The sequence below is a fragment of the Rhipicephalus microplus genome, chromosome X (assembly GCF_043290135.1).
Source record: "Rhipicephalus microplus isolate Deutch F79 chromosome X, USDA_Rmic, whole genome shotgun sequence".
Taxonomy (NCBI): domain Eukaryota; kingdom Metazoa; phylum Arthropoda; class Arachnida; order Ixodida; family Ixodidae; genus Rhipicephalus; species Rhipicephalus microplus.
In genome coordinates, this window is record NC_134710.1 from 184,366,695 (window position 1) to 184,379,678 (window position 12,984).

The following is a 12,984-nucleotide window of genomic DNA, read 5'->3' on the forward strand; positions in this document are numbered from 1 at the left end:
TGGAACCGGCATGCTTCAACTTGACTTACCGTGTTACTATGACGACTCAACACCAGCTCAACCACGTCTGTGTTCCGTAGATCGCGTTCGCCTACCACCTCAAGCCGTTACCTAAGTGAGCCTGAGATCTGTCCCTCCTGCTCCCGACGGTGCCTACATGTTGATGCCTATTGCTGACGTTCTGCTGGCCAAAAATGTTGCCGTGTCTCACACATTTTTGACAGTCACGGGAAATACAGCATCTCTTCCGATCCTAAACTTCAGCTGGCGCGCTCAAGTCATCCCAGATGGTATGACTTTGGCAAAAGTTTATGCTATAGATGCTGCCATTTCTCCTATAGATGCTCCATTCTCCTCTTCGAAGAGCGCGACGAATTCCACCATAGACAAGATGATCGCCCCTGACCTTCTTCCAGCACAGACAGCTGATATCCGGCACCTGCTGAAATCCTACTGTGACATCTTTGATTTAGGTGACCGCCCTTTGTGTCAGACATCCTTCGCAAATCACAGGATTAACACTGGAGAAGCCAGCCCCATCCGACGACGTCCTTATCGGGTGCCAAATGCTGAGTGACAAGCTATCCTGCACGAAGTTCAAAAAATGCTCACAAAAGACGTCATCAAACCTTCCTGCAGTCCATGGGCATCACCGGTCGTGCTAGTTAAGAAGAAGGATGGCAGCTGGCGCTTTTTCGCAGACCACCGTCACTTAAACAAAGTAACACGTAAAGACGTGTATCCTTTGCCGCGGATTGACGATGCTCTCGGCTGCCTACATGGGTCTGCCTACTTTTCATCTATCGACTTACGATCAGGATACTGGCAGATTTCTGTCGATCATCTAGACCGTGAGAAAATTGCATTCATTACACCGGATGGACTTTTCCAGTTCAAGGTTATGCCATTCGAATTGTGTAATGACCCAGCTACATTTGAAATGATGATGAGCTCTCTCCAGCGTGGATACAAACAGTCCACATGCCTGTGCTATCTCGACGACGTCATCTTATTTTCACCTACATTTTAAAGCCACCTTAGCAGCATATCAGCTGTTTTTGAGGAATTCCGGACAGCAGGACTTCAGCTCAACTCTTCCAAATGTCGCTTTGGCCGTCGGGAAATCACTGTGCTGGGCCACCTTGTCAGTAATCAAGGCGTGCAACCGGATCCTGACAAAATTCTAGATGTCAAAAATTTTCCCGTACCACGTTCTGCGAAAGATGTACGCAGCTTCATCGGCCTGTGCTCTTAATTTCGACGTTTTGTGAAGAATTTCGCTGACATTGCCCAACCTCTTACGGAACTACTGAAGAAGGACATGATTTTTATTAAGTTCTGACCAAGCAACTGCCTTCAGCACCCTTACAACATCACTTACTTCCCCATCCATCTTGGCCCATTTAGACCCTTCAGCCCATACTTAAGTTTGTACCGATGCCAGCAGACATTTAAACGGTGCTGTTCTCGCCCAGCGGCAACGAGGACAGGATCATATCATCGCTTATGCCAGTCGCCTCCTTTCTTCTTCGGAGAGCAAGTTTTCTATCACAGAGCGTGATTGACGCGCCCTAGTCTTGGCAGTCAAAAAATTTTGACCATACTTGTTTAGCCGCACCTTTTCGGTAATTACAGATCACCATGCTTTGTGCTGGCTGTCGTCTCTTAAAGATCCAACTGGACGACTTGGCCGTTGGGCCTTAAAACTGCAAGAATACAGCTTTGACATGGCATACAAATCTGGCCTTATGCACCAAGATGCCAAATGTCTATCGCGTCACCCCATGTACCCACCCGACGTTTCAACACATGATTTTGACCCTTGCGTCTTCGCCATGCCTGCTTTCCCAGTCATACGCAAGGAACATCTCAGCGATGTCCACTTGCGGCCTATCATGCAGAGTCTACGTTTGCCCCACGTAGACCTGTCGCTGCACTTGTTTGATCGGCGTGATAGCATTCTTTACCGACGCAACATGAGCGCCGAGGGACCAAAGCTACTACTCATAGTTCCTGCGACACTCCGTTCCGCTGTTCTTGAGCAGCTTCACGACGCCCCAACCGCTGGGCATATCAGGGTCACGCGTACGTACGATCGCGTGTGGTGTAGATTCTTCTGGCCAGGCTTTTACCGTTCTGTGCGCCGATACGTTGCTGCTTGTGAGTCCTGCCAGCTCTCCAAACATTCCACCTTGCCACCAGCTGGACCGCTTCAACCAATAGACATACCCACCGTCCCATTCTACCACGTCGGTCTTGATCTCGTTGGACCATTTCCTACTTCTCTCACAGGAAACAAGTGGATAGCCGTAGCCACTGGCTACGCCACAAGATACGCTATCACACGAGCGCTACCGACAAGCTGTGCCACTGACGTCGCGGACTTCTTGCTTCATGACGTAATTCTTCACCATGGCACTCCTCGACAGCTGCTGACCGATCGTGGTCACTCATTTCTTTCAAAAGTAGTAAGTGACATCCTTCGCTCGTGTTCGACGCGTCAGAAGCTCGCTATGGCGTACCACCCGAAACAAATGGTTGTCCCGAGCACCTAAATTGAACCTCGACAACAATGATCTGCATGTACGTTTCCAAAGATCTCCTTGATTGGGATAGTACTTTGCCTTATGTGACATTCGTATACAATTCGTCACGTCACGACACCGCTGGCTTCTCCCCATTCTATTTATTGTTCGGCCGCCATCCAGCGTTACCCTTCGAGACTCTTCTCCCATCAACTATGCAAACGGTTACAGAATACGCCAGGGAGTCCACTGCTCGAGCTCAAGTGACCCCCCAAATTGCACGGGAACGTCTTCTTGGCTCGCAGCTCTCTCAGAAGGCCCGCTACAATAGCCATCACAGAGTAGTTTCTTACTCGCCAGGTTCAATGGTCCTCCTCTGGACACCATGCCGCCACGTTGGCCTCTCTTCGAAGCTCCTATCTTGCAATTTGAGGCCTTACAAGGTTTTACGCCGGCTTACTGAGGTCACATATGAGATCGCTCCGTTGTACAGTCAGTCGTCGTCCACACTCGCCACTGACGTCGTCTACGTGTCCCGTCTGAAACCATACATCTCCGCATATGATGCTACTCTCCTTTAGGCGCCGAGACGGTGCTACCGGTGGCGGGGGGTTATATGTTACACGACATCGGCAACCAGAGAGCATCAGGTAGACGATGAAGACGATTAATGCGATCGCGCTCATGTTGTTGCTGTTGTACCTCTATCTTGGCTGCAGCTGCCTCTGACTCTCCTTGTATATTTTGTAAATATATTTATATCTTTCATTCTCTCACACCCGTGGCAAAATGAAAGAAAGAAATGATGCATCACAACTTCTTAGAAGCATTGATATGTCAACAACTGTGACGCCAATGATTACCCTCAATTTCATTTACTTAAGAGCGGAGCTCTTCAAACGTTTTGTACACCGTGCAGTAGGATGAACAGTTTTATTTTGAAGCATCAATCACTCTTTTCGTCCTTTTCAGCTTCTGCAACGCGCCCACGACAAGTCCGCCAATTCGTACGGTGTGCAATACAATATCTATTATGGGCGAGTCTGTTACGTGACTAAAAATCTCGTAAAAAACGTAAAAGCTGGTCGCATTGCTAAAATTACGAAACCCTCGCGTTGCTAAAATCACGGAACGTCCCTTAACTAGTCGCCTGTTTAGAATCACGTAACCTCACGAGCTACTCACGTGACTGAAATCTCACAGGATCTATCCAAGTGACTAAATGTCCCGTATTCTTTACTCACGTCACTGAAATCAGACGTCATCACGTAATAGCTAGTCACGTGACGTTTTCTCTCTAAAAACCACGTTAACCACTAGTCACCTAACAAAAATTTTAATATGCAACTGGTAGTCATGTGACGCACCTAGTCATGTGTAGTCATACTTAGTACTACTAGCAAAACTATTATGTAGCAAACGGTTGGAATTACTGGCAAAACTTATATCCATAGGTTGAACACAGCTCTTCTGACGATCACAGTCTTGCGCTACCAGCGCAAGCTGCGCACTTTTTTTTTCTTGTTTTTTTCGCACACGCAATTGTTTTACCACTCTTGTGTTTTGGTATGCAATAGCTAAATGTGTATACGAAAAATCGCTGCTGTTTAAAACGCTTCTTACGGCCTAACAGTCTCCCATTGACCGGCGTTCGAATATCAGCTGATCACGATAGTTAAAGGTGTTACAAGTTAATGTTAAAAACAATGTACATTAAGAGAATATGTGTGCAAAATATAGAGTTTTCATGCCTACCAACATACCACATTCATGAAGCCTTAATGAACACTGATGCCCTTGGCAGTGTGTAGGTTAGTGAAACCAAAAAATTGCAACACTAGACTACACATCTGAATATTTGGGAGTGAAAGTCTTTTTATCACTGTAGAATCTGATTATGAAAAGTGCAATCTACGGAACACAAACGAAGGTTGGTGTCAATCTTTCAGGAAGTAATCAAGACACTTGCCACGCAGAAGTCCTCGGACAAGGCCATGTTCTACGGGGTCGATGACAGGCCGGCGTGGTACTTCAGCGCTATACTCGGTCTTCAGGTATTGGCTATTTCCGCGTGATGGCAAGTTCTTAGCAGTAGATATATATACTGCAATTGACACTCTACTGAATAGCGCGCCAGTAAAGGCTTTTGATACGAGTTCTGGTGTAACCTGCGAGCTACATCTAAAGCTCATTTTTACGTAGTAGTGAGTTCAAGTACACGTAACATTGTTATATAACAGTGAGTTTTCATGCTGATCCCACCATCCGCATTTTCATCATATCCTGTGGGAGCCATCACTGTTGTTTTAGCCTAGTCATCATATATATAGACATCATAAAAACTTACAGCTTGGTTCTTCTACCAAAATCTGTGGTCGGCGTATAGGCAATAGTACATCTTTGATCCACGTGTGCTCGATGAACGTAAAAAAAAAAGGCAGAGGATTGACAGGAAAGAGTGCTATTTCCTTTCACTGTTAATCGTCGTATTGTCTATCTAAGATGCATAGCTTTAACTATGAATGGTCGTTGATTATTTTGTTTTCGCTTACCATCACAGCGCTGTTTGAATACCTAACTCTTAAGTAACACGTTAGTGAAGGCGTCCAGGTTTATCTCACACGTGCTTCTGCAAACATAATAACAATCAATATTCTCTTAGTTTCACTGTAAGTTGTGGTGTGCAATTTTTAATAATTGCATTTGGCCTCTTAAATGTGGCTAATGTACACTTATAACACATTTTCAGCACTACCTGATAGTGACATCTGGCGCCCTGAGTTATCCCTTCGCCTTGGCCCCGGCTCTGTGCATGCGTGAGGAGGATCCGGCACGGGGATATCTTATCTCCACAATTTTCTTCATATCCGGTATAGGCACAATCATCCAGACGACGCTTGGAATCAGGTGCGAACAAACGTCATTTTCTTTTCCTTCGACTCTCAGTGAAACACTAGAGCGAAGCTTTATGCCCATGACCCCTTAGCGTGAGAAAAGTTTCGTTATTTTATAATTAAAATACAACTCTCTTTTATAAATAAATATTTAGTACCAGGATGATTCTGCGAAAATTCATTATCAGACATTACGTTGGTATAACCCTTCAGACTGTTCCAGCTGGACGTCTTTGTATTTGCGTTGTTTCAGATGTATTGAGTATATGCCCTGGAAAATATCAGACTGGTTTGTTCTTTCAAAAGTTCAGCTTAACAGCGCCCAATAAATTTTTCTTGAAGGACATTTAATTTTACACTAGCGAGTGCACTGCTTGCCACCTGTTGTAACACTGGTTTTCGTTTACCTCTTGGTAAACTGAATGTTCCTATAATGCCACAAAATAAGTAAAAGTGCTTTCTGTCTTGTTTGTCTTTGTACTCCACCTTTTTCGGAATAGAAGTGACTGCCATGGACATGGTTTATATTCTCACTTGAAGAACTAACTGTATTTGCATTTGCAAGAACCCCTACGAATTTAGTGGATCACTTTGTGGGGCAGTTTCGTCTGTTGTGCATCAGTATTAGCAGTGTCTCGGTCGTTTTTTTTAACGTCTGCATGCTTTTGAGAGAAGTGCTGCAAGAACTCAGCACTACTCTATTTTCAAGTGAGCGGTGGTATACATAAACTATGACGAGTTTGACGTCTCAACATTTTCGTGTGCTATGAGGAACCTTGTCCTACTCATTCATCAAAGCAACGTTTCTACACTACCTGTGGCATCATCGTCAACCTCGAAAAGCGCGGCTCGCCAGTCTAGGGACGCTCGCGCTGCGCGGTAGCTCGGTTTCGCTGAAGCTCTGGCTTACCTGAAATAAACAACGTGTCACCTATGTTCTGTTGAGTCAGTGTCGTGCGTTGTAATAGTGGTGACGAGGACAACGAGGACCTCAACCAGTCCTGGACCCGCAGAGCCATGAGCGTGGGATGGCCAACAGTGTTTGAGGCAACGTGGTCAACGTTCCAAGTTCGCCTCGAAGCCTACTTCGAAGCGAAAGACATCACGAACACGACGAAGTGACGAGCAGTGTTAGTGGCCTCGCTACCAGACAGCGCGGTTCAAGTGGTCCAGTGACGTTGCCAGCCGAGGCAAATGAATTCCCTTAACTACGACGATGCCGTTATTTACCTCTAGGAGAATTACGCCCCTGAAATCAAGGGAATAGCGGCAAGTTATGTTTTTTTACTCAATCACAACTAGAAGGAGTGGGGGCACAGGAATATATTGGTGAAATAAGGCGGCTGGCAGAAAAAATGCAATTTCAGATCGTTGCTCGAACGCATGCTACGAGACCAAATCATGTGTAGAGTCTTAGACGAAGATGTGAGACGACATTTGCTGATTCTCAGGAACCTGACCCTAACGGAAGCAGAGGATACATTTCTGTAAAATGTACCACATCGCTGACACTAATTGGTGCATGGATGTCCTGCTTGTATACAGGCTGCGGCAGTATCTCCACCACAAACACCTATACCATGGCCCTCGACGGCAGAGAAATGCAGCCGGTTGCACACCCACTATATATGCAGGTCCCATTGAAGGACACATGGTATTGGTAGATGTAGATGCCGAAACAAAGTAGATGGAGGCAGTTCTAACGAAATCTGCAACAGGAGAAGTGACAGTGGACGCCCTGAAGGCAGTGTTTGCGAGGTTCGGTCTACCAAATACTCTTATGACGGATAATGGACCTCAGTTTACGGGCTTCTGATTCCGTAGTTTCCTAGCGACTAACCAAATACAACATTTGAAAACAATGCCTTATCATCACCAATCAAATGGTTTAGCAGAGCGAGCCATGAGAACCTTGAAGGAAGGCTGGAACAAAAACGAAATAAGTCCGCTACAAACTCGACTTTCAAGAATTCTGTTCCGTTACCGCCGTGCGCCAGTGAAAGAGGAGCTTTCGCTGGAGTATCAAATACTAACGAAACTCGACTGCATTGTGCCGACCACAGATGCTGTTAGAGCAAAGCCGTGCAACGAACGACAACAGTGATGGCTGGTAGGACAGCGTGTTTGCACACGAACGTTCCGGCTGCGGTAAAGGTGGACACGAGGTATCGTGGGGGACCATCAGGGCAAGCGCATAGTCACATTGGACACCACTGACGGAACGGAACGGCGGCATTTTGACCAAGTGCGACGGTGGGACGTTTCAGTTGACGAATCATGACCGACACGCTATCGGCCTGTCAAGAACTTTCGGGTGAGAACGCAAGAGATTCACTGATTCCGGCCACTCAACCTTTGCGGCGCTCAAGGCGAAAGTGCTGCACTCCTGATCATTTGAACTTATAAGAACGGGAGAAGCTGCGGTATCATCATCACCAGCGAGAAGCGCGGTTCGCCGGTCTCGTGACGCTCGCGCTGCGTGGGAGCTTGGGTTCTCCGAAGCTCTGGCTGACCTGGAATAAACGACGCGCCACCTATATGTTCCGTTGAGTCAGTGTCGTGCGTTGTAACACTACCTATCACTTTTAAACTTGTTTTTCGTGCATAGTGTGGTGAATTCTTGTATTCCCAACACACTTCGAGTTTTCTTTAAAGTACGTGTAATATGGGTGAGGATCTATGGTTAAATGAAGGAAATCGTAATAAATGGAGGCTTCGAACATCTGTCTGTCATCCGAGCAGTGCAATTCTGCAACTATAATAAAGCACGATCACACGCATGCTTCTTTCGTGCAGATGTGGCTCGTTAGAACACCTTGCTCGTTTAGTCACGCACTCTCTTCTAGTATGCGTTGGTCGTTACAGTTATAGCAATTTAGCATTGGGCTCCCAGGTCTACACTACAACTGAACACTCGCTGATATGCACTCATCGTGTTTTTTTTCTTTCAGCATTTACAGTGACTCACGCTAATTTGCCAATTCGCTTTTTCGCCGGTATTTATAGAAAATTACCGTGATGAAAGTTAAATCAACAACCACTTATTCGGGTCCCCACTCACATTCATTTACAATTAATTACCTACACTCCCCCACTTTCACATCCACGTTAACTCATACACACTCATGGCAATACTCATGTCTACTCCCGAAGCGCATCACTCACTCGTACTCACACGCGCGCTTTTGAAGGAGAATGAAGTATACTTACTCACGCTTTTCTAAACTTATCGAGTCAGTCTAACAGTGAGCGACTGTTATGCTCACTCATGAGTATACTCCCTCATCATGGCTAGACTCACGGTTCCCCCAGATAGACTACAATGTATTTAACATCAGAATCGGGTGGAAACTGCCTACGATTATTTTCTCTGTTATGACCCTCAAGCGAAATTTCACAGTATTATTAAATAAATAAATAAATAAATAAATAATGTAAGAGATGCCTGCCTCCATGTAACAGTGGCTGCAGTGCTCAGCTGCTGACCCAAATATACCGGGTTCAATCTCAGCCGAGGCCATTGCGTTTTGATTAAGGCGAAATCGTAGATGCCCATGTACTGTGCTAAGTCAGTGCGCATTAAAAAACACAAAATGGTCAAAATGTCCGTAGCCCTCTACTACGGCAGCTTTCATAATCTTATCGTGGTTTTGGGACTAGTCTTGCGAAATAGGCGAATAAGCTTCTCCATTCCTTTCTATTCTTCAGAATGATAAAGAACTTCAGCTCAAGGCAGTGATGCGCGCTAGTTAGTACTAGCGCACGTTATGTTTATGTGTTCATTCTGTATCTCCGTTTTTTTCCGTTTCGCGCTATGAATATGAAGCTTCAGCTCTTTCGCTCTCCGACAAAGGTAGGGCAGTTAAATTCCATTCTTGTAGTTCTTCAATGTAAAAAGGGCTTGATAGTTTCATTAAGTTAAGAATGAACCTTCCCAAAATGCTTGTGTCATCAGATGCATTAAGAATTGCAAAAGTACGCAAAACACGTGACCAAGGTCGAGTGGTATACTAGCTTAGTGACATATCTTAGCGAACGTGTGGTTTCTCCGGCGCGAATTGTCCCGTCGACACTCGGGAAATAGCCACCAGAGCCATGCTTTGGGCCCACTCACGCTATAGAGGCAAGTCTGTCGTAACGACTTGGTGCTGTAAACCATCGGCCACAGCTATCCGCACGAGAGCTGTTCAAAGTGCACGGTAAGCTTCGTTGGCGAGACGGCCACGTGACGCGATGCACGCTCGCACCGACATGAAATGGCGAACTTGTTTCTTTCCAACGCTGCTCCATGTGCCGTTTCGTGTGGTCTTTTCGTTTTCGGCAATTTTTGCGTCCAGTGATCCCTCCGTTCCTGAATGCTATCATCGTTTGGTGCCCTGAGAAAAAAAAGCAATACTTGCATTCTCTCAGCCTGCATTAGTGTGCTTTCGCAGCCCGAACCACGTTTGCTTACTTACCTATTATGCTGAATGCCATACCACTGGTTCATTCTCAGCTCAGCATCTTTGTTCTCGTGCTTTCTCCTTTTCGCACAAGAAACTCCACTGTCTTACAGCTTCAACAAATGCTGAAATTTAAACTCCATACTTCTAAGAAAAGTAAAAAGTACGCCATCTACAAGACAAGAATTATGCTGGAGGAGCCTGCTCGGAACTGATCGGGAGAACCCGTCAATCCGCTTGACGATGTCCTCCTTATAGCATGGCTTGTTAATTGAAAAGCCAGTGTTTGAGTGTACGGCGAAGGCGTCATCGTCGAGCACGTTCCATTGCAGACACTGCACGAGAGGTAACTCTTGTTGGAGCATGACCACAGCATTGGCGCGTGACCGGGAGATGATGGTGGTAAGGTTGTCATAAAATCACAAGCGGTAGCAAACTTTACAGCCGTGGCCAAACGAGTGATCGAGAAAGTCGTGTTGAAAGCGCGCGTAGGTGCCACGGAACTCCGGTCGCGACTGCTTTCGGCGCTTGACAGCTGCTTCTTCCGCCCGCCCCAATTTGAGGTTCTCTTGCCGCCGCTTGCGTGCCGTCTCTACTTGACCGCCTCTCACTTGGTGATCTATTTGTCGACAAGCCCGTTTTGCTTCGGCTGCACGAGCCCTAGCCGCTGCCGGCGTCACAGAATCGATAATAGAGCAGGCTTGCGATTGCTTCCTACGCTGTCATCTTTCTTTATGCACGCGAGCTTTCACTGTGGGCCTAGATTGCAGCCGCGTTGCGAGCTCTCTCTGCAGTTGCTTTCGTTTTAGGGTGTTCATGATGTGTAGCTTCGTAGAGATTTGCAGTCACTGAGATCCTGACGATGAGAAAAGAAGCTTGCCAAAAGCATTTGCGCTCGCCTCAAGAAGTAGCGTACACGCCAAGGAACATGCCCCAAGCATAAGAAGCTTGGGGACCCTGCTCCTAAGAACATGGAGCATATTGCTAGCCACCCGGCGTTCTGTATGCTTTTTGAATTGTCTGCATCTTCCGCAAAACGGGAAAAGGAGACGGCGTGGCGTGACTTACTCATGTTAACAGCTCCTCCATTGTTGATTGGCCACGTCGCTCTCCTGCAGCAGGCACACAGTGCTAAAATGTGTCTTGGACCTATTCTCTGAACTGCAAAAAACGGCAGATGCACGCAAAGAAAACAACCCGTGCACCGTGGCCTAAAGTCTGTAAACGGCAAATGGTGAGCCACCGTGCCGCTACAGTGAACCAGTCATTGCGTGGGCTCTCCTACTTCAGCTGGCTTCCCGAACCAATGCTTTCAAATGTTTGTTCTCTCTGTGTGTGTGTGTGTGTGTACCTGATTTGAGGTTACGCAGATTATCACGTATGACTGTGTGCTGCACTGCCTTTCAGACCTTCACCGACAGAGTTTCTTGCAAAGGTACCCTTGCTTTTAGACAGGTGGAGGGGGGGGGGCAGTATTGCAAACGGGGAAGGGGGTAGGGGAGTGTGCTTTGAGGTGGCACGAAAGTTGGTATACGAAATCTTGCAGTGAACCCAAGAATCGTGCAGCATCTAATTCATCACAGCTTAGAGAAGCACTTCTACAAATATGTGCCCGAGTCACCGACGGTGATAGAATCGAAAACAACGAAGTGAAGGACGTGGGCAGGGCAAGCGACTGGGAGAGAAAGCATAACAAGGTGCTAGGGGGGGGGGGGGAAGGGGGGGTTACGCCACTGCTATATTTCCACTCGACGGATACCAATGGCATGGAAGCACAGTTGCGCGAAGAGTAGAGGCAAACTTCGCAGCAACTCAGTCTATGTAAGGAGAGAATTGTAGTAGGCGCGTTGCTTAGAATTTTGCTGTGCTGTTAATGACCAAAGTCATTTTAAAATACTGTGGTATTGTTAAGTTCGAAGTTTTCACTTAATAATGTGCGATGTTTCAAAAACAGCGTGCTCTATTTTCGAAAAAAAAAGACGTCATTCCATTCCCCTTCTTTTCGTACAAGAGGTACTTATTCTATTCCCACTTTATTACATCAAACGTTGTGACCATTTCAATTTCATTCACTTCTATTCAGCAGTTGCGAAAAGTATTAAATAATTCAGATATTCATTCTAATTCCGGAGTGGCAATTCTGCAACATTGTTTTGGACGTAAAACTTGAGATAATATTTCTATAGCACTAAAATGAATTATTGGCAGCCTATGCCACCATGTCCTATCCTATAGTAATGCATTGATTTCTGCAAATATATCTTCAACTGAACTTTTACCTTCGTGGTACTATTTTGTCACCGTGTGGATACTTTCAGCAACAAAGCTTTTTTATTCACGCAAGCCATTCCTTAAATAACATTGTTACTCTACGGTATACTGGTCCCAATCGCAATCCTTTATATTTTCTTAGATATTCCAGTCTTCGAGTGATTTAGGTTTCGTTAGTCAGTAAAGCGCACGTAAGCCCCACTTTCTGAGAAAAGTCCACTTTGCAGATTGCAGATATTACGACAAGGGCAGTTTTCTGAGTGCGAAACACGAGCAATACTTCTGCGGAGCCCAAGCACACGTTGCTGCAAAATGAAATTAGTAAAATACGGAGATGTATCCCTCACCTGCAGTAATTATTTCTGCAGAATTTTGTTGTTTAACTTCCTCGAATATAAGCATACCTTGAAGGATGAAACCCTGCACAACTCACAAGTGACCAAACAAGCAAACTGTAGAGTTCGAGTTCTCACGTCAACTGTTTTAACGTGGGTAATTTGAACACTGCGTAACTGCTCCGTAAGAACTCAAAATGAGTTCCCCAGGTCCTCCTATGAGATGCGGAGAAAGTAAATAATGTAACCACCTATATTACTAGCGTCATATAAAACGAGAGGAATGGTTATAAATTTAGACCTGACCAATGTCGGTTACTGAAATAACTGCAGGTCTGAAGCTTATACGTGACACACTGAACAAATGATTCAGCTGGTTTAAAATGGCTAGAGTCTAAACACAGCAGTTAAACAAGAGTCCCAAATGTCTCGATACGTGTTTGCGACTTGCGTACTTCCGCTGAGGTCCTGAGCAAATGTTTCTGTAGTTGTACCTGTAGCGATTGCACTTCTCGTT

General features: G+C 45.8%; 1 protein-coding gene across 1 annotated transcript in view; it reads left to right on the forward strand.

Moving 5' to 3' along the window:
• The window catches only part of LOC119177245 (solute carrier family 23 member 1), a 119,375-nt gene that overhangs the window by 18,753 nt on the left and 87,638 nt on the right, over positions 1–12,984 (forward strand). Inside the window, exons 4-5 of the mRNA XM_037428676.2 lie at positions 4,475–4,579; positions 5,275–5,432. Of these exons, the coding sequence (XP_037284573.2) occupies positions 4,475–4,579; positions 5,275–5,432 (263 nt within the window). The remainder of the gene's footprint in view (positions 1–4,474; positions 4,580–5,274; positions 5,433–12,984) is intronic.